The sequence below is a fragment of the Bubalus kerabau genome, chromosome 23 (assembly GCF_029407905.1).
Source record: "Bubalus kerabau isolate K-KA32 ecotype Philippines breed swamp buffalo chromosome 23, PCC_UOA_SB_1v2, whole genome shotgun sequence".
Classification (NCBI taxonomy): domain Eukaryota; kingdom Metazoa; phylum Chordata; class Mammalia; order Artiodactyla; family Bovidae; genus Bubalus; species Bubalus kerabau.
In genome coordinates this window covers 20949756-20971136 of record NC_073646.1, presented here as the reverse complement: position 1 = coordinate 20971136, position 21381 = coordinate 20949756, and the positions used below count along the sequence as shown (strand labels likewise).

General features: G+C 51.9%; 1 protein-coding gene across 6 annotated transcripts in view; it reads right to left on the bottom strand.

Annotated features, from left to right (window-relative positions):
• Nucleotides 1-1109: 1109 nt before the first annotated feature.
• POLR3E (RNA polymerase III subunit E) overlaps nt 1110-21381 on the bottom strand; it is a 34698-nt gene continuing 14426 nt past the window's right edge. The window contains exons 5-21 of one of the 6 annotated variants that reach the window (XM_055561591.1): nt 20903-21018; nt 20393-20475; nt 17329-17436; nt 16951-16997; nt 16548-16667; nt 15358-15443; nt 15049-15093; nt 14865-14956; nt 13867-13987; nt 10913-10994; nt 9649-9708; nt 9385-9542; nt 8845-8906; nt 7743-8269; nt 5392-5469; nt 3037-3162; nt 1110-1916 (exon numbers count right to left, since the gene is read on the bottom strand). In XM_055561591.1, the coding sequence (XP_055417566.1) occupies nt 1860-1916; nt 3037-3162; nt 5392-5469; nt 7743-8269; nt 8845-8906; nt 9385-9542; nt 9649-9708; nt 10913-10994; nt 13867-13987; nt 14865-14956; nt 15049-15093; nt 15358-15443; nt 16548-16667; nt 16951-16997; nt 17329-17436; nt 20393-20475; nt 20903-21018 (1968 nt within the window). In that variant the 3' untranslated portion in view covers nt 1110-1859. Of the gene's footprint in view, nt 1917-3036; nt 3163-5391; nt 5470-7742; nt 8270-8844; nt 8907-9384; nt 9543-9648; nt 9709-10912; nt 10995-13866; nt 13988-14864; nt 14957-15048; nt 15094-15357; nt 15444-16547; nt 16668-16950; nt 17001-17328; nt 17437-20392; nt 20476-20902; nt 21019-21381 lie in introns of those variants that run through there. The other 5 variants (XM_055561590.1, XM_055561593.1, XM_055561595.1 and 2 more) reach the window with 5 other exon arrangements.

Below are 21381 nucleotides of genomic sequence, written 5' to 3'. Positions count from 1 at the left end.
AACTGTGATAATCCCTGGCCCTTTTCCTCTCTAGTAATTGCTCTGTTGCAATTTCTTTCCAACCACTTTTAGTAATTTATGTTTTAGTTATAAATCATCTGATTCCTTTAAACTTTCCCCATCTCATTGTCTATACAAGCATGTGTCATTTTCCTTCATTGATAGCTATTGGTGTATCTTAATTTACATTTTTACCTCAATTTTTATTTTTAAATATTTCCTTCTCTGTTCTTATTTTCCTAGCTGTTTGAATTCAGTGTTTAACTCATTTCTCTTTATTAGTGTTTAAGGCTTTGACTCCTCCAAGCCCCACCAGTTCCAGTCTGCTCAGTCTTTGCTTTACCACAAGGGGCCTCCCCTTGAGTAGAGCTATATGATAGCTGGACACACTCCAGAAAGATTTTAGGTTTTTACTCTTCAGCCTCATGTATGTTAACAATTAGAACCAAGAACATAATATACAATCAACCTGTTAAACTTTCATTACCAAATATTGTAGCTCTTTTTTTGTGGGGGGAGGGCAGAGTACATACACAGACACCATCATCTACATCTTCAGAGAGGAGTGGCTCTACCGCCCAACAGACCACAGCGAAAGTCTTATTTTAGCGAAATTTCCTGTCTCACCCAATCTAGCTTAATTCTTTAATTTTTCACAGTCCTCCAAGAGCTGACTACCACTGGTCACTATGGGCTAGCCACATGTGGCAACCGAGCACTCAAACTGTAGCTACTCCAAACTGCGAGTGTGATAAGTATTAAGATGAAAAGTGAAAGTGAAAGTTGCTCAGTCGTGTCAGACTCTCTGCGACCCCATGGACTACACAGTGTATAGGATACCAGATAGTAAAAACTTGGTACCAAAAAATTTAATATTTTTATTACATGTTGATATTTTAGCTATATTAGGCTACGTAAAATACATAAAAATGTAACAAGTTTCTTTGTACTATCTTTAATATGTGTACTAGAAAATTTTACAATTACACACGTGACTGTACAGTCCCACCAGGCAGTGCTGCTGGCTGCCGTCCCCCGATGTACATACAAGGCTGAGAGCAGACAGCACTGCCTTCTTGCAACCATTTGAAGACAGCAGCACCATGATGCGGGTTAGTGTTAGCATTTATTTTAAAAATACACAAAATATAAATTTTTTACATCAAAGTGTGATGACCTCACTTATACATTGTTCCATACTTACCTCGTTTTATTTGCATCCATATGCAAACATTGAGAGTAAATGTATTTGATTCTGATTTTTTGCTGTGGTTCATGTAAACAGTTGAGACTGCGACTTTTAAAGTAGGTTGTTTTAAAAGGTAAAATTGCCACAGGAAACCAACAGTGAAACAATTCGGTTTGGTTTGTTTAATGAAGTTGGCAGAAGTCTTAGCAGATAGGTAATTGAAGACTTAATATTGGCTTCCAGGCATTTTAAATATTAAAAACCTCGAGGTTTTCTTCATCTTGTAAACATAATTCAGATCTTGTTGGCATTAAGTTTGAAAGTAAAATATTAAACCATGATTTTCATCATCCTGCCGGTGACAGTGTACACTCTCTTTATTATGAGAATGAAACCAAATAATAAGCAAAATACATCACGAATTTCAAACTGTACTGCAAAGAAGGTCCCAGCTGGTCTCTTCTGGGAGCCATCTACCTTAAGGTGACCCTGCCACTGGCTGAGTATGATCCCCTCTGTCCATTGGACAGTGCGAGGCCCCAGGCCGAGAGATGGTCAGTTCCTCCTGCTCCGAGTCTTCTGAAGCAACCGAAACCCTACTTCCGCCTCTGCTGGCTCTGCCGTCCGTCCCTGGGCTTGGATTCACCGGGTTAGTGATTTGCAACTGTTGTCAAGACTGTACCGTCCCTTTAAGGTACCACATGCCACCGTAGCTTACACAGCAGTCCTGTGAATAAAGAAACATGATTTCCAGACATCAGCAGGAAAGGGACCACATTCTGTGCAGAATATCAAAACTTGATTTACGATTCATGGAGAGAACACAAACAGGAGATCAAGACCTGCCTGACACTCTGGTCATCACCACCCAGCCTCCTCCATGCGTGGGTCCTGACCCCATCTTTCCCCAGGGGTGTCTTAAGAGTGAGGGACTATAAATGAATGTGCTTTATAAACACAAGATACAAAAGATGTGAATAAGCTAACCAAAGAAAAGGTGCTTCACAAATTGCCTCAGCATCTATGGACCTGGAATATAAGAATACTAGAATATAGGGAATCTGTCAGCAGTTTTCAGTAAAACTGAATGCTAAATGCTAAAACTAAATGCTTCTGCGAGTATGGTATTTGTGCCACACAGTCAATTCAAAGACATTATGAAAAAAGTGTTAAGTCACTCAGTTGTGTCTGACTCTTCACAACCCCACGGACTGTAGCCCACCAGGCTCCTCTGTCCATGGAATCCTCCAGGCAGGAGTACTGGAATGGGTGGCCATTCCCTACTCCAGGGGATCTTCCTGACACAGGGATCAAAGCCAGGTCTCCTGCAGTGCATGCACATTCTTTACCATCTGAGCCACAGGGAAGCCAGTGCCTAATAGGAATTAAGTATTTTTATTTCTTTTTAAATTTGATTTAAAAATTGTTCTACTAAAAGCAAGGAGCACAAGAGTTAGTATGGGGTTACAGGGAAAAAAAAAGGGGTACACAATTCAAAGGAGGAGTCGGGGTACAGATTCTAATGTAGGCCCTGTCACTGTAAAGGATGATGACCCGCTAGACTATGAGTGGAGTTTACATCTTATTCAATTTCGTCCTTTTGCATAAACCCACCAAACCAATGCCAATTATCTGTTGCTGAAGACCCAGCAGGCTGGGGAGGGGTGCAGAGGAAGCCTGATGAGTAAACAGAGCCACAGGAAGGGTACCAGACGAGATCCGCTTCCACACAGTCAGTCTCCGCCTAAGACAGGCAGGAGCCAGCTGTGGGCGGCGTGGTTCTTAGTAGGCTCATGGTCAGAATGGAAGCTCAGAGCCTCTGCTTATTATACCAAAAATGGATGTACCTTTAGCACTTTATCCACCTCCTGTTTACTCAGATCTTCTCCACACTCTTGAGTCAGCCGAGCCTGGATCATGTTCCGGCGCACCCGGTAATTTTTGGAAAAAATTTCAAGCAAAACCTGTCGATGCTTTAGTAGCAAAAAAATGTTATTACGGGAATTATCTAAAACAGAAACATCAATAAATAAGAAATTTAGAGCTAAGGACCCAACTCCACACCGTAGTCTGTGATCAAAGTCCTTGCTTAGGACTTCTGTTAAAGACAAACACGTGTGGCCAGTTCGTCATCTCCTGAGAGAAACCTCAATAAAATGAAGAAATGAAGATATATGCACACAAGGACAAAAATGCCAGTGAAGCCATTAGCAGAGGAGCAGTTTTTAGACATACTTTTGTGGGACAGAAAAACAAGAGGGTAACTGAGCAGGCAGGGGAGCCACAACCTTGACTGCGTGAAGGCAGGACAGGATGAGGAGGGAGTGGCTTAAAGTCCTGATGCATACGTAAGACAGGATGCCATGAAAAGCATCGTGTCCCAGAGAAAAATAGGAAGGAGAGAGGACTGTCAAATCCCCCCACAAGAACAAAAGGTGTTGTATGAGAAAAGATTTGATGCACTATGTCTTAACGTGTGACCTAAGCATTCCAAAAGAATAGAGAAAAAACAGGTAAAGAGATTTCGGAACTTCGTAAGGATGACTCAACCGTCCGGCACAGTAATAACCCACACAAGGGCACATCTGGAGACGCACTGATGCGCTATATGCAGAATAAGAATAAAACCTGAAGCATGGTTTAAGGGAAGGATGTGGATCAGACTGAAAAGCCCGAGAAAAAGAGGGCCAAGGAACTGGACGACAACTCTGAAAGCTTGAATACGATGGAACAGTATGTTAAATTCAGAGGAAAATGCTTTGCCCTCCAAAACCCTAGTCCCAGACAAATAATACTTGAGGACAAAAGAAAGACATGGAAGAATGCAGACAATCCCTCTGGTCCCCTTAGAAGCTAAGATTAAGCAACAAGGAAGACACAAGATTGCAAACCAGCAAAAGACATGGAGCTGGTCCCACTGAAGAGGCGTCTGGGACTCAAGAACAGTACTCCTGATGGTGTGTCTATGTGTTCAGAAAACCATGCAAGTGAAAACAAGAAAAGAAGTATAAAAAAGAAATGGACATGGTAAACTACTGATATTTGTCTCCACAATGAACACATTTCTAGTCTAGCACTGATATGTGATGTAACTAAAAAAATACATCCCACACCTGTCCATTCTCCCAACATAGCTGAAAACTAAATCCTCAACCAATGCAACCAGAAACCCATTGAAAGTAACAAGGTGAGACACCAAATAGCAGAAGTACAATTTGTGTATATTTGTGTGTGTGTATATATAAAATGATACCTTGTAATTAAAAAGTGATTGCCTCTGAGGAGTGGGAATCAGGTCTGGCAAAGCAGGAGACCAGTTTCCCATACAGCTTTCAGTCTTATTTGTTTTGAAGAATACGCACTTACTACCTTTTTTTCCTTTTAATTACTGGACTAGTTCAAGAGGAGGAAACCCAGATGCCATCCACTCTGGCCAAAAGCACAAAGACCTGTTCGATGTCTCTCCACCACAGAAGGCCCTGCCCCTCTGGTGTTCTCAGCCTGCCTGTCAGTCTCCTTCTAAGAGGCAAAAGGGGACACAGACCTTAGTGGGGGTTTTTGCTCACTCCCTCTCTCCCAGTTCCTAAGGACAAGACCTGGAAAAGGACAGATCTATTGGAGTCTAGCAATTAAATCTTAAATCTTTAAAATTCAGGCAAGCTCATGATTTAAGGAAAACTTCTGGACCTCAGATCCTGCTGGTTGAATTCATATTCTGTTCATTCCTGTCCAGGTGTGATTAGAGGCAAAAGGACTGATTTTTCTGACATCTGATCCGACACCCGAGATTGATAAGAAATCCTTTTGATTCCTACCACCATCAGTCATCTGAGAAATGTGGTCCATCACCAGTCCACAAGCCTGGCTGGGCAGCAGAATCATCTAGAAGGCTTTGTAGAAACTTAAATACCTAGGACCCTACCCCATTCCTATAGAACTAAACTGAATATCTGGGGGTCAGTCCTCTACTTTTTAAAAGGTGTTTCTGATGCAGCCAGTCCAGTCTGACATTTGGGAACTACTGCTTTTGGCTCACACCACTGGCACATCCAGTATGTTTTGAAATATACGGAGACACAGAGACAGAATATTTAAAACCGGGAGTGGCTGGAAAATTTGAAATGGATACGACTACACTTTGGGTCTCCCCCCTGCAGAACACCGCCCTGCTCCCTCCAGGGGAGACGGGAAGGTCACCTCACCTGGTCACTAATGTCTCCAGACTCCCAGAGGGCGAACACCTTCTGCTCATCCGGGGAAGCAGCCGTCTGTGGGGGAAACTGACCAAGGCCCAGGTGTGAGTTGGCTGCTTGGCTCTAACACACGAAGCCACCCGCCTTGGTCCTGTCGGCCTGCACCCGCCCGTTCTGGGAACGGAGTTCTAGTCCTAGCCTCTGCCTCTCAGTAGCCGTGGGCAGCTGCAAACCTGCTGCTGCCGCTCCCTCCTCCCCAGCCGCGCGCGGAGACCGCTTCCATGAGGAGCGGACAAGCCCGGCCCGGAGCCACAGACGTGCTCAGGAAGGCGGGGAGGCGGCGTCTGTTTCCCATCAGCCTGCCACTAGCTCTCCCTTCTGCTTTAACATCCTCTGTCCTCCCACCCTCAACCAACCCTCAGATGTGTCTAAGCAGCACTCCCTCCCCCATAACGCCTTAGGAATATCGCGGGATCCCTTTTAATCCCTCCTACAAAAGCCGTGTCAACATGGGTTAGAGGCCCTGATCCACCTTAAGCAGCCCGTGCCACGTGGCTCAGCAGAGTCTGAAGATGGACCACAGAGAGGGCAGCCCAGGCTCCTGGTGCCTGGGAAAGGGGACGGTGGAAAGGGCACCTGGCAGAGTGGATTCCAGTCCTGGCGCCACAACCCAAGTAACAGTAACAATTCCTACCACGTATAGTCCCAGGTGGGCTTTAAATCTCATTTGCTACCAGAGAGGGAGCCACTCTCCACGAGGGAGGTCCATGCAGAGAGGTTTACTTAGTGTTCATGGTCACACCACGAATAAGCAGTAGCACTAGGAGCTGAGTCTTAGCGCGTATATTCGCTCTCCCTGGAACTCAGCTCCCTTGTGTAAAAAAAACGAGGCTGGACAGGTCTGAGGAATCTCCCACCTTGGACATGACTAAGACACAGAGGGAAGTCAGCAAGAGAGCTGGAAGAGAAGGCCAGGGTCTTCTCAGTAGGAATGCCGACCCTACTGAGAAGTGTAGGATGAGCAGGTCCTGGGGGTGGCCACTCATGTCCCTTGTCCTCTATCCTCTCCAAAAACCCAAGATGGCCTGGCTAACATCAGGCAGACACCCCTGCCTTGCCTGGCTCTGTCAGAGAAAGGCGAGTCTGCAGGTAACTGAACCCATTTGCTGGGTGGACAAGGGAGGCTCCAAATAGGGCAGGGCGCCCAAACCCCAGGTACCTTCTAGAGAGACCTCACCAAGGAGGCCCCTTGCCATGAGGGCCAGATCCCTCGGGACACGCCAGCCAGCCTGGGACCCAGGGCCTCTTGCCCTAGTTTCTGCTCCTCACATACACAGGGATGGGCCTTTGCCTCAGATCACCCGAGGCTGCACATGCTTCTGACCTTACGCTGCAGACGGCAGTGCTCCCTTGTTAAGAGGCAGACACAGCCCACTTCACCCAACTTGCTGATAGGTCTGGACAGAGCCTGGGAGGAGAATGAAGAGCGCACCCAGCCGGGAACCCTTGTACCCTGAGCTCAGAGAGGTGGTCTCCAAAGATCCTTCTGCTCCTGTATTTCCTCCCCTCTAGGACCCCTTCCAATGACAGGACAAGACAAGGAGCCCGGGGTGGAGGGGACCCACCCTGCAGCTGCAGGCCTGGCACCAGAAATGCTCACTGAAAAGCCACAGAGCTCGTGCTGGCCAGCCAGCTCTAGGACAGGGAGGCCCGCCGGGACCCAGGCGCAGCTGAGGGCTCTGGTGAGAGGTCAGCTCATCTCAGCTGCAGCAGAAAGAATTTAAGACTTGCAGCCACTGTACTGAGGTTCAACGTCCGGCTCTATCACTTCCTGGGTAAATGCATTTTATTTCTTTGAAACTCAGTTTCTTCATCTGCGGTTACAAGAACATCAAATGACACTAGAAGTGAAATCATCTTAAAAAATGGCAAAGCTGGCAGGAATGGGTGGGGTGCTGGCACAGGAAGGGGCTAGACCCCAGGACGGGGAGCTGGCATGGCCAAAGCCCTCCTGTGTGCCAGGCAACAGGTGATGGCCTACAGGCACCCACTCAGCCTTCATCAAAGCCCATGACACAAAACTTAACATTCACCCACTTCAGATGAGGGTGCAGGGCTGGGAGGCTGACCAGCCCCATGTCGTACACAGCAACCACGTGGGAACCTACATTTACCCCGAGGCCAACAGTCTCTCAAGCGCCCCTGCCCCATGCACCCTACCAACAGCTGTTTCCCCAAAGCCAGAGGGCTCAGGCCAGTCTGGTTGCCAGCCTCTCTCCCACAGCCACTTTCTCCTGGACAGGCGTGCGTGCCCAGGAGCCTTCCACGAAGCCTCGTCTGCTGCCGGGGACGCTACTTACAGGCACCAGTATCTGCTTGCAGCCGGCGGCCAGCACCGTGTCCTGCAGCATGCGGTCCGAGATGCCGCTGAACAGCATGTGGCCGGGGGGCAGGCTGGCCAAGTGCAGGTTGAAGAGGCGCTTGAGTTCGCTCAGGGTGAGCACAAACTGTTTCTGAAAGGTGGCCTGCACAAAGGCCCTGAGTTCCCGGGCCACGGGGGTGCTGGCAGAGCCAGAGGGCGGGTGCCCATTAAAGCTGTCCCCGCCTGCTGCCCGCCCAGCAGGCAGCCCGTTGGCCAGCCCACCGTGGAGGCCACCACTGGGCGAGGTGTCCATGGGCTCCTCTTCGTCCTCCGCCTCCCGCTCTTCTTCGTCCTCCCCTTCCTCACTCATGGGCTCCTCCTTGATCCGCACGCCGGGCAGGACCGCGGATGCCTGCAGCTGCTCCTTCCTCCTCTGCAGCTCCCGCTCCAGCAGCGCGTGGTTCTGCTGCGCCTGTCTTTTGGCGACTTGGACTCTCTGGTCCCCAGAGACCAGCCCCACAGGCCCTGGGAGAAGACACAGGGCTGCTCAGGACGGTAGAGACGGTGCAGGGAAGGACCTGGGGAGAGGCCCATGGCCCCTCTGCTCCACGGACACTCCCTGCTGTCCTGATGCGGACACTCTGCTGACCAGAGGAGGGGGACAGGAAAAATGCAAACCAGCTGGTGCAGAGCAAGTGGCCCAGTCTGGCCTCTCACCACCACCTTACCCAGAAGGGATTTGGCTACCCCAACCATGAGGGAAGAAACAGAACCAGAAAAATCAGATTTCCACATTCAGAGACCCAGTAGGTTACAGCTGAGTCCCTGCCAGTGGCCACCCTGCCAACCTGAGGGTGAGAAGTCTCCAGGCCTGGAACCCAGACACCGCCCTGAAGTCCAGAAGCCTCAGTCCCTGAGGCAAGGCTTTGCCACTAGACAAGCCTTCAGCTGAGGTCTGTGGGGAAGGGGAAGAGGCACAGAAGGGCGGCCACCACTGAGCCCCACACCCGCTCCAGGCAGAGCCCCAACAAGCCCTAGAAAAGGAGCCCTTCTGGAGCCAGTGTTAGGATGAGGGCCCGCCCAGCCAACGCCCTCCACACCTGATTGTCCATCCGGCTTCTTCGGCATGGCTTCCTTCACAAGATTATAAACTTTTTCTAATCTGAAAAGAAGAACAAACCCTCTTAACTGTAAATCATGTCCCTGGTCATCTGCCTCCCCAGAGAAACGTCCCCACAAGACGCCACACATGAGGAGCTTTGGTGGTCCCTGCCTGCAGCTTGGAGCCAAATGGTGGGGGTGTGCAGTGGCACCCACCCTCCCTTCCTCAGCCAGCCTCCCGCCAGCCTGTCTTGGGCCACACAAGCCTGGGACCTTGCTCCTGAGTGCTTTCTCTTTCCTCCCTGACCCCTCAGAATAGAGGCCAGTCAGGTTAGATCAGCAGGAGGGGCTGTGCCAGGCCTCTGCCAGGGGGGTTCTGGGATCACGCAGCAAAGTCCACCTGAGTGGAGGAGGGGTGAGCACAGCTCCAAACTGGCATTCATCATCCCAGCTGCACCAGGCTGTGCTCCCCACTGGAGGCAGGGTGGCTGGGGACAACGTGATAGTCCTTTCCCCTCGTCTGCCCGACAGGCTCTTACTTGGCCTGGATGCCTGTCCACAGCATGTGCTGCCGCTGCACCACGTCTGGATGCTTCTTGATGAACTCCCCGTCATAGGGCAGGATGAACTCCCAGCCCTTGTTGATCCTCACTACAGCCATGTGCTCCAGAAAGTCCTTCACGTCTTCCGTGCAGAGCTGCGGGAAGGGGGCCAGGTGAGGCACGCCCAGCCCGAAAGCCCCACTCAGCCCCCGCCCCTGCAGTAATGGGATCAGGCCTCAGATCAAGCAGGACATCACCTACCTTGGTCACCGCTGCCACCTCTTTCCTTACCACCCACCGGCTCTGTGTGAACTTCCACATCTGAGGGAGAAAAAGAGGTCTGTTTCCAGGACTCCTAGGACTGTCCCCCAAGCTCCTGCTGTTGTCCTGGGAGCCTGGGATGAGGGTGCAGAGCAGAGGCTCCTAGCCAGTCACTTTCACTCTAAGCCTCCATCTCCTGCTTTGTGAAGAAGCTCCAGGGCCACCACCTCCAGGAGGGCAGCTGGACCCACTCCACACCACAGACGCTTCCTGGGGTGGGGGATGCCTTGCCCGTATGTCACCGACAACAACTCAGATCTGACAAGACCCTCTCCCAGACAACACACGTGACAGTGTCTGCATGAACAGAGAAGAGCTGACAGGCGGCTGGGGTGAGCCGCGCAGGTGTGCCATGAGTGAGCGTGGAGTCGGTGCCGCTGCACCCTGATCCCCAGAGATGAAAGTAAACCACACGGGCATCTAGATGCTCAGTACCCCAAGGAGCCAGGACACCCGGGTGAGAAAAGAGAAAATGGAGACACTCTCCTAAACAGCTTAGGGCTGCCTGGTGTGATCAGACCTGTGCATGAGCTCACCAAGGTCACCACAGACAGCTCCAAGGCAACACTGCTGCAAACTCAAAGCCCACTGCCAAGGTCAAGGGAGGCAGTGCAGGCCACAGCAGCTCAGAGCCCAAGCCCTGAGGAGGGATGCCTTGGCTGGGACTTCAGCTCTGGATAAGCGCGGGGGTGGGGTGGGGGGGAGGACAGGGTGAGGGGTGAGGGATGAGCCAGCTCAGGAGTTGCTAAAGCCCACAGCCACAGTGCAGGGAACAGCATGCCAGGAACTGTGGTGAACGGGGAGTGTCAGCCGTGTTCCAATGGCTGCTGTTTGGGGGTTAGTGATACCAGACTGTCCAATTATTTATGACAAGGTAGAAATCTAGCATGAGGTCTGATTGCTTTTTGTAAAAATAGACAGCAAGTCAGTATTTTAAAAATACCACTCAGGTCAAATGGCTCCCAGGTCAGAATCTACCTATGGGCTTCTAGGCTAAGAACTCAAAGGTTCTTATGAAACTGAAGACTCCAGGGTCCAAGAGGAGGGAGGAGCAAGGCAGAGTCCAGAGCCCTCTACTCCCCACTGCCCCACCGGGCCCCAGGCTCCTGCCCTTTGCCCGCTGCCTGGGCAAAGGTCCGGGACTCTGTGCAGCCCCCATCCACCCCCCACGCTCTGCTGGGAAGCCAGAGAGCTGAGCACTTACCACAAAGTCTCGGCCCCTGCAGAGCACCTCGGCCGGCACACCGCTGTGAGGGCTGGAGGAGTCCTTGGGGTACAGGATGTCACTGCCAAGGGGACAGGGTGGCCGGTCAGGCCCTGTCCTCACCCCTCCTGCCTCCCACTCCCTCAAGCTCCAAGTGGAAGCCCAGGCCTCTTTCCCATGTGGGCCCCAAGGGCTCCCATCACCCCCGTTCTCCCTGGGAGCCTGGCTCCCTGAACCCGCATGGAGGAAAGCAGCAGCCTCCCCTACAGACCCGAGTTCCTCTCCCACCCCCTTCCCAATGCCTCCCTCACAGGGGCCCAGCCCCAAGGCCCCTGCGTGGTCGGAGGGTCAGGGGCTCAGAGACAGACAGGCTGAGCCCAGGACTCTGGAGGACAGTGAGCCCCACACGTAAAGCAGGTGAGACGCCAAGGGAGGCCAGCAATGAAGCAGCACCCAAGGCCTTACCCCTGGCCCGAAGGGAAGGAATAGGCAGTGTGAGTTGAGGCAGGAGGGGTCGGGGTTGGGATCAGACAGACCCCAAGCATGGGTGAGGTTGAAGCCCTTGGGGAGAATGGGACCAGCACTCAAGGCTCAGGGACCTTCAAGGGCAAATGACAGGCGCCAAAGCTTTAAAGCATTTCCACAGCAAAACCCTGACCCCACATCCAGACGCAGACCCTGCTGCCCAGGGACACGTACTCCTTTGCTCTCCTTGCCCCGCCTGCCCCGTCAAGCCCACCTGGCACCCACCTACTACTTTCCTTCAAGGCTGAGCTGTGCCCACCTTCCCACGAAAGCCCTACAGGACAGGGCCCTGGCCTGGGCTGTCCATCTCTGCCACACGGAAAGCAGGTGCCCACTAGTGAGTCAACGTGGTCCATGCGCTGGACTGTAATGGTGCCCACCCCACCCCTAGACCCCAGGCCTCGCCCCAATTTCCTAAGGACAAGTCAGCTCAGGGCAGGGCCCAGAACAACCATCCAGACACACTGCCTCAACAGGTGGGACTGCTCCCTATCGCAGCCTCACAGGGACACAGAAGGACGGGGCATGGAAAGACCACTACCCACAGGGCTGGCAGCAAGGCCAAAGCACCGAGCAGACGGAACACAGGAGTGCCCGCTTTCAAGTCACAGGAACGACAGGCCACGCGCAGAACGGGGCACGTGCGGCGCTGGGCCAGCGTGAGCCCCGGCTCTGAGGCTGCCTGGCTGCCCGGCGTCTGGCAAGTCTCTGTGCCTCCCGTGGGCGCGCAGCCTCCGGGCTCTGGTGGCGCGGCCTCTCCTGGCTTTCATCCACCCACAGCACAAACACACAGGCGAGGTCCCGTTAACAAGTGGCGTGCCATCCCAAAGGCCCTCATAATCAGACGCGTGCCACCCAGGACAGCAGCGCGAGGCCCCACAAAGCGCACCGCGCACGTCTGTCCTCCAGGGAAAGGCTGCCCCCATGCGGTTCTAACGTGAATACACTCTGCAGTTTTCTTGGCCAACCAACTGCGAAATGATGGACTTTTCGCAATGAACAACTTTTTAAAAAATCTAGAACAATTTACACTTTGACAGATTGCTCACTTTGTATCACATTCCTAAACAGTGAGTATTCAATGTGTTCTACCCTATACAATTTAGAAACAATATAATTCAAGCATGCATTAAATGTAGTCAGGTTTACCAAGGGTTGGCCATGTGCCAGCCATGACACCCAGCACCAGGGAAAAAGGGAGTCAAGACAGTCCCTGCCCCCTAGAAACTGACAGTCTAGGGAGGAGGCAGAGTCTGGAAAAGGAATCATGGAAGAGAAACTACTAAAAGGCAGCAAGCCACAAACCCAGGACCTACGCAGCCCGACAGGACACGTAAGAAATTCCCACTTAGGCACATCTTAATGAGCTGTGCAAAACCAAAACCAAAACGAGAAAATCTTGAACGCAGCCAGAGAGAAACAAAGAAATGTATGTTAGACAGTGGAACATACATTGGATAGACAATAAAAACAATGAAGGTCAGAATACAATGAAATTTTATCAGAGTGCGGAAGGAAAATAACCAAATTAAAACTCTATACTCAATAAAAAAATATCCCTAATATTGTAAATCAGCCATGCCATGCCATGTCATGCCATGCTAAGTCGCTTCAGTCGTGTCCGACTCTGTGCGACCCCACAGACAGCAGCCCACCAGGCTCCCCCGTCCCTGGGATTCTCCAGGCAAGAACACTGGAGTGGGTTGCCATTTCCTTCTCCAATGCATGAAAGTGAAAAGTGAAAGTGAAGTCACTCAGTCGTGCCAGACTCTTAGCGACCCCATGGACTGCAGCCTACCAGGCTCCTCCATCCATGGGATTCTCCAGGCAAGAGTACTGGAGTGGGGTGCCAAATCAGCCATACTTCAATAAAATTAAAAACAAAAATAACTTTTAAGAACAAAGGTGAAACAGACATTTTCAAACAAAGCGGAAACAAATTTATGACCTGTAGACCTCACTTTCACAGAATGAAGTCATGTTTAGGAACTCAGAGATACAGAAAGAAATGATGAGCAAAATAAAATTTTAAAGAATATTAACTGGATAACAATGTCTTTCAGGGTTTAAAACAGAATTAAAATATACAAATGTAATGACAAATGAGTTGAAAGGAAGATCAACATAAAATATCCTAAAGGTTGTTGAATTGACATGCATGAGGGTAAAAAGTTATTAATATTAAACTGAGAATCCGTAGGGTAATCACTGAAAGAGTCGAGAAAGCTAACTTCCAAGTTACTGGTGAAAACAGTAACAAGAAAAGAAGGTAAAAATGAATATAAAATGCAACGTAAGCAGGACAAACAGAAAGCACTAAGGTAGATTTAAGCCCAAAACTTAAGATTTTTTGTCAGTCAGTAAATCAGTACTTACATTCAATTTAACTGGGTTCAGCCCTCCCAACTAAGGGACTAGAAGGAACTTACCTCTTCACCACCCAGTTTCCTTGGACCAACATCGCCACCTTCTGGATGCCACGCAGAACAGCCACGGAGTCGACAGAGGGGCCCAGGAGGCTCATCAAGTTGGCAAAAGGCATGACCTTCACTGAGGAGGACACAGGAGGCATCAGACAAGCGGAGAGGGGCCTGGGCTCATGCAAAAAGTCCAGCAGGACAGTGGTAACCTAACAGCTGCCGTCACTGGTTTCTCACTCTGGGCAGGCACCCGCCTCTCACTGAGCCCTGGAGGAGTACCCAAGGAGGAAGGCAGGAGTGCCTCATGAGGAAGACCCAGCCCAAGAAGGTTTCAAAATTCACCCATGATCACTTGGCTAGTAAGTGACAGAGCCAGGACTTGAACCCAGGCCATCTGGGTCCAAAGTTCACACACTTGATCACTGTGGTCCGCTGTCCCCACCTCCCCACCCCCAGTGAGCAGCGGCAGGGCCTGGGGAGGCCCATGTGTTCTGGAGCAAGGCCAGCAGCCTGGACCCCGGGGAGCTCCCCTCTCCACTCTGGCCCCGCAGCCTTGGTGCTGGCATCTCAGAGAGGCCTCAGGCCTGAGACACAGCTCTGAGGTTCTAGGCTCACGTCCACTCTGATGGGTCTGGCCTCAGAGTCCTCACTGTGGGGAGCCTGGTGAGGGACCACAAAGCGGTGCAAGGGACACACTTCACTGTGACAAAGAACACAGCTCATGCTCACACGCAAGGCTCTGCACAATCCTTTAAGAAGCCTCACCTCTGAACCTTCACCTCAGCCCCGTAGCTACCTTAGTGCCTCTTCATAAATAAACAACACATCCCAGGAAGGCCAGTGGCCTGCCCAGGCTCACAGGGACCTGCGGCCCCGCTGACGTGGCCTGTAACCAGCTTCAGTGCACTTTCCAAAGGCCCTGGGCCTCGCTCCTTAGGTCTGTCCCAACTCCACTTCCCCAGGAGGTGGCAAGGCTGGGACCCCCCAGGGCAGGGCTGCCCACTCACCATTTTTCATCAGGATCTTGATCTGATCAGCAAGGGGCAGGGTGCGCAGCTGGGCCATGGACAGGACATTGCTGGGGGCCACGGGTTTGTCTCTATTGAAAACCAACGCCAAGGGTTAGGAGGCCGGGGCAGGTTAGCGGGTGGGAAGGGGCAGTGGGGAAAGGCGTCCGGCCCCTCTACTCACTTCTCCTCCTCCTGGCTGGGGGGCATCAGCATCATGAGGTACTCACTGTCGGGGGAGAGAACGGGTCAGCAGCTCGCAGGGCTCTGTCCTTGCCCCACCCCGGCCCCCAACCAGGTTGTATCCAAGCCAGCCCCCCCAAGTCCAACACGCCCTCCTGGCCCTCTCCAGAGGACGATGGACCCCTCCACATCTCCCCACTGTGTTACAGAAGGGGCCACAGTCTCAAGGCAGGACCCATGAGAGAGGGATGCTCCCGGGGCCAGTGTCAGGCTCAGTAGCCCTCCACAGCCCTGGCCTGGCTGATCTCACCTGGGGGACTTGACAAGCTCCGTGTTCTCAACCCCACTGGAGCCCTGGCACAGCAGGTACTGGCGCTCGTGCTCAGAGCGACTGTCCTGTGGGGGAGGAACAGGGAGTCAGAGGAACCTCAGCCAACATTCCAGGCCTCCCCCTGTAATCCGGTTCTCAGCCTTGTATCATGTTCTGCTCCAGGCACCCACTGTCCGGCTAGGCCGGCCACAGGACCACCCCAACTTCCTGAACAGAGCACTCAAGGCCTCTGCATGTGGCCTCAACCTCATCCCTTCCTGCCTTTCTGGCTGCACAGTCCCAGCGCACCTATGCCTCAGTGCCCTGTCTGATGCAGGAACACAGACAGCAATGATAAAAATAAAAACTAGCGTTCACTGAGCACCAACTGTGCACGCGCCAGGCTGTTCCTATGGCTGCACACATACCCCAACTCATCCCATCCCCAAAATAACATGAGGTTAGGTACCATTATTATTATTCCCATTGTATAGGTAAGGAAAGTGAGGTTCAGAGAGATTAAGTAACTTGCCGAAGGTTACACACTAGGAAACAGGAGAGCTTTTGGAAGTCTGACTGACCCAAAGTCTAAGGCTCTGTCAACACAAAAATCTCTTTCAGCAAGGTTCCAGAAGTTGCTCTACCTCGACAAAAATGTTGGGGATACAGAGCCTATGGTGTCTTTGTGAGCTAATAATTCAATTGCTTCCCTTACTCAATATAGTTCCAAGGACCGGGCTCTAAGTCAAGTACAGTAAAAATCACCCTTGAAGGGAGAGGTGCACAGCTAACTCAGCCATAGGCCAGATGGCTGCTTCTCCATGGAGCACCTGATGGGGCATCTGGTCTTCATTCAGGGCCCACGATGCATAAAGGTATGTAACCAAACACCAGCCTCACTGAGCCCAACAAGATGCTCACACTCAGCAAGAGCCCAGGGGCCACCACTGCCGCCAGTGACATGGTCACTCACTCCCCGGGGGCGCATAGGCAGGAAAGCGGGAACACAGGACAAACTGCCCCCAGAACCTAACCTCTCTCCTTGTAGCACTACCAAGTGGCTACAACTCAATCTGAGAGAAAGGGGAAGTGAGACAACGAGGCCACAGGTAACACTTCCGGGCACTGGGGCTTCTCTCCCAGAAGCCCACCGAGGCCAGTGTCCGCGCCGCCCAGGGACCTCGGCTCACCCTCAGGCCGTAGTAGTGCAGGTGGACCCAGGGCTCCTCGGCATGCTTCTTCTGCAGGAACTCGTACGACTGCACGCGGCGCTGGCGGGCCTGCTCCGACTCAGGCCGGGAGAACCGCACCTGGGGTGGGGGCCAGGACCTCAGGCCTGGGGCCCATGCTGTCATCCAGAGCCCACCCGGAGGCCAGAGAACCTGACACCTGGGGCATTTCCCACTCCCAGCCACCTCATGCCCGGCAGATTAGCCCTCCAGGTAGTCCAGCAAGAAGGTTCTAAGGGATGGACTCCGTTTCACCCCCAGAACCCATGCTCCACGCAGACCCGCCCACCCTTGCTGCCTCCAGACAGCCCAGTACAAAGCTGGCCCCACTGCCTCCCGGCGCGCTCTCAGAGCCTGGGCTCACCGTGATCTGCTTCACATCTTCCTCTGCCTCATCCTGGGAAGAGTCTCCTGCTGCAAAAGCAAAGGCCCTGCTCGCAGCCTCTGCGGAGGCTCTCCACCCCACCCACCAGGCAGGCCTCAAGCAGTCATGTCTGAATTCTCCTCCTAGACAGAGGTAGCTGCCTAAGTCAGTGGTTTTCAATTTCCCCAGGAGACTCTAGGAAATTCAGAGACCTTTTTGGTGGTCAAAATCGTGGGGGCGGGTGCTACCGGCATCAGGGGGTAGAGGCCAGGGATGCTGCTAAGGACCCTGTAATCCAGCCCTTCAGTACTTTTCCCACGACCGACCTCGCCCACTAACACGTACAGAGAGACGCAGGGCTGGGGGTCCCGAGCTCACCCTCATTGGCTGCCTCCCTCTCACGGTGCTTGGCATCTGCCTTATCCAGGTAGGAGAAGCTGGGCCGCAGCTGCAGGATGCCATGTAAAGGTGTCAGGTGGAGCTCACCTGGCAGAGGAAGAAGGGCTTGGACCTGACGCTAGGAGCTGAGGCTGACCCACCCAGCTTGGCTCACGGGAGTCACCAAGGGCCCCAGATTCCCTGAAAGGCCTCAGCTCACTGCCCAACTGCCTCCAGCCTCTGCTCCAGCCCCCAGTCCTAGAGCCTTGGGATCATCAGGCTGACTGCCATTCACAACCCAATCTGGCTGTGTTGGACACAGCAAGCACATAAACCAGACCAAGACGTGAACCCAGACTCTTGCTCAAAGTTGCTTTCTTAAGGCTTACCTGCAAACCCTCCTCCACCAACATTCAAGGGCCTCTCAACCCCGGCCCCCACTCCCCTCCCTGCAAATTGCTTGTTCTGGCCCCAAAGGCCACTCAGCAAACACACCCCACTCTCCCTGGCCCCCACCCAGGCCTCTGCCAGACCAACCTCACTGCCTCCCTAACCCCACAACCTCCAACCTGTCTCCCTGTCGAATCCCACCCATCTTTTAAGAAGCTGGCTAGTGCCGGGATTTCCCTGGTGGCATAATCGATAAAATTCCACCTGCCAATGCAGAGGTAACAGGTTCGCTCCCTGGTCTGGGAAGGTCCCACGTGCCGCGGAGCAACTAAGCCCATGCGACACAATTACTGAGTCTGCGCTCTAGAGAAGCTACGGTAACGAGAGGTCTGCGTGCTGCAACTAGAGAAAAGCCGGAGCAGCAACAGAGACCCAGCGCAGCCCACAAATAAACAAAAGGAAAATAGCCAACAATTGGCTCCTACAAACGGGCTGGAGAGAGGCCTGGCGGAGCCGGGTACAAGAGCGTCTACACGCCTCTGACTCAGATCCTAACTCTTCCTTGGGCCTCAGACCTGCGCACTGGGAGGCGGTGCAAAGATAATCAGTTTCAACCGAGTCAATGTAGGCTTGGAGATCAGACAGACACGGGGCTCGGTGGAGGTTCTCTGCGACACCAGAGGGAGCAGAGTGCTCGAGATGAGGAGTAAATACGTGACTAGGCAGAGGAAGGAATGTGGCTTTAAAGACTTCCCTGGCATCCCAGTGGTTAAGACTCCGTGTTCCCAAGGCAGGGGCCCTGGGTTCGATCCCTAGTAGGGGAACTAGCTCCCACAAGCTGCACACGACTAAGACCCAGCACAGCCAAATAAATAAAATTTAAAAAAAAGGGAATGTGGCTTTAAAGAATTATATCCTTGAGATATGAGTTCAAATCAGATGAGTATAGCTATTTGATATTACTTTTATTCTACCCCAGTTTATCACCTAAGTGTTCAAATTTCTTTATTGCTTTATAAACTCTAAATACTTATAGTAAGCTTGTACTTTTTAACAGCTTTACTGAGATAATTCACATAACATATAATTCACCCATTTCAAGCACACAATTCAATGTATTTTAACATATTCACAAAGCAATACATCCAGTACCACAATCAACTTTAGAACATCTCATCACCCCAAAAAGAAACCCTGTTCCCATTCCACTCTCCTCCCAGCCTCTGGGAACCAATAATCTACTGACACTTTGTGTCTCCATGGGTTTGCCTGTCCTGGACATTTCATACGCATGGCATCACGTAACGTGTGGCCCTTTGTGCCTGGCTTCTTGCATTCAGCTTAATGTTTTCAAGGCTCACGCATGTTGGAGTACATATCAGTACTTCTTTCCTTATTACGGCTCAATAATATTCAAATGTATGGCTATACCATACTTTGTAATCCATATATCAGCTTGATGGACACGTGGATCATTTCCACTTTTCTCTACCATGAATAATGCTGCTGCTGTGAACACCTATGTACAAGTTTTTGTGTGGCTATGTTTCATTTCTCTCGCATAGATGCTTTCTAGGAATGGAATTGTTGGGTCATAAATACCTTGTATTTAAGACAAAATTCTACTCCAGCCTCAAAGGTCATGCTGTGTGTGTGTGTGTGTGTGTGTGTGTGTGTGTGTGTGTGTGTGTCTGTGTCCCAGGAGGATGACCTTGGAGCCCCACCCCATCAGGTTTGGCAGTAACTGTACAAGTCCTTGGAGGTGGCAAACCCCAGTCCTCTGACAGCCTGGCCTCTGTGGCTGAGAGTGCAACAGACAGGAAGGCCAGGGGTCTCCAAACGGAGGAAACAGGCTGCACGTGTCCGATGTTTTTCTCTCTCTCTTAAGCAGCAGGAGGAAATAAACTGCAAGTGTCAGATGTTTTTTTCCTTCTCTATACAAATTTAAAAGGAGGTTTCTCTTACAATTCTGGGTTGCCATAATGGCACCTGGCTCCACCTGAACTTAACTTTTCTCAAACCTTGAGCTAACCAACGCGTTTTTCTTATGGAAATGTTTTTCTTAAGCTATGTTAATGAACTATGCATTTACCCTAGATTCTGTCTTTCTACAAGACGGTTCGCATTAGGACTCAGGGCTGGTAAGGGCTCAACAAACCAGTATGTTTTACTCATACATTGTTCTCCTAATCTATGTTAACGAAACTATATTTACTTGGAAACCTATCTTTCTTCAAGATTCATGTCAATGTTTTACGGCCCGGGATGACTCACCTTGTGCCCATGTTATCTCAAACTGCATGTTGGGGGTGAGGGGCCTGGTGCCAGGCTCTGAGTTCTGAGACATTCCCTTTCTCTAACTGGCAGCCTGTAGCTACACAACATCCGGCTGAACACTAGCAGGGGTGCACTCTTTCTTCCCCTTCTGATGTCTATGTCAGAAGCTTTCTCTCTTATACTTTAATAAAATTTTATTACACAAAAGCTCTGAGCAATCAAGCCTGTCACTGACCCTGAATGAATTCCTCTCCCCCAGAGGCCAAGAATCCTGGCGTCTTTCACGGCTCAGCAACAACCTTTCAGAGGCAGCCTTCAGGGCGTCCTCTCCTGGCCCCAGCCCTCACCCTGCTTCCCTCCCACCCACTCAGCCCTCGCAGCAGCCCAGAGTGGGTACCTTGCCTGTAGAGCGCAGCAGCATAACGGGACGTGTTACTGGTAGTCTGGGAAGAGCAGAACGTCTGCTTGTCCATCAGCTTCCTAGAAGCACAGGGAGAACGAGGGTCAAGGGGAAGGAAGCTCAGGCCTGGGCCTGGAGGCACAGCCCCCTCCACCCCGACACCTGAACTCCAACAGCCAGAGACCAAGGCCGCACGTGCCGCAGGAGGGGCGCTGGGATGAGGAAACTCAACTGTGGCCCGAGAGACACGCAGTAGATGGGAGCTCCCTCTCCCATCAAGGGGCCAGCTTTCCTCTCGGCCCAGTTAGAACTTGGTCAGAGGAGCCATCTCAGGAGGGAAGACAACTTCCCCGGCGGCCGAGCCCGTGCCAGGCCTAGTCATGCAAAGATGAGCCACTGGTGGGGAGCCTAGCTGCAGGGCACAGGGCCTCGGTGTCGCTGAGGGCCGTGGAAGGCTCATATTTGAAGAAAGCGAAGCTAGGCACCCTCGGGTCCTAGGACACTCACGAGGAATACGTGCTGGTCTCGTCAGCGCAGGCCCCATCCACGTTCAGCGCGATCTGCTCCCCTTTGCTGCGGCAATAGTTGGGATTCAGCGTGTCGATGGCCATCTCAAGCTCTACCTGGAGGCACCAAGCACCCCCACCAGCTATGGGGACCCCGAGGCACAGCGCTCAGGGGATACCCCAGCCCGACCACACCCACCTCCTAACCTCAGTCTCAGGACTGACCCCATCCCTCCCCGAAGGCCCCTGGACTTCAGTCCACACAAAGGCTACAGACCCACATTCCAAGAGAAGGGCCTGAGTGCTTTTTTTGGAGGGGGTTCATGTAGTTTTGCTTGCCGCCACATTCCACTCCCCAAAGTCTACATTAGGTACCCACATTTAAACATCAAGAGCTTTTCTCTTTTCCTTATTTCCAACTTCCTTTCAAATGTCAGCAGAATTGGCAATGCTGGTGTAGCTTTTTACATGACGACAGGG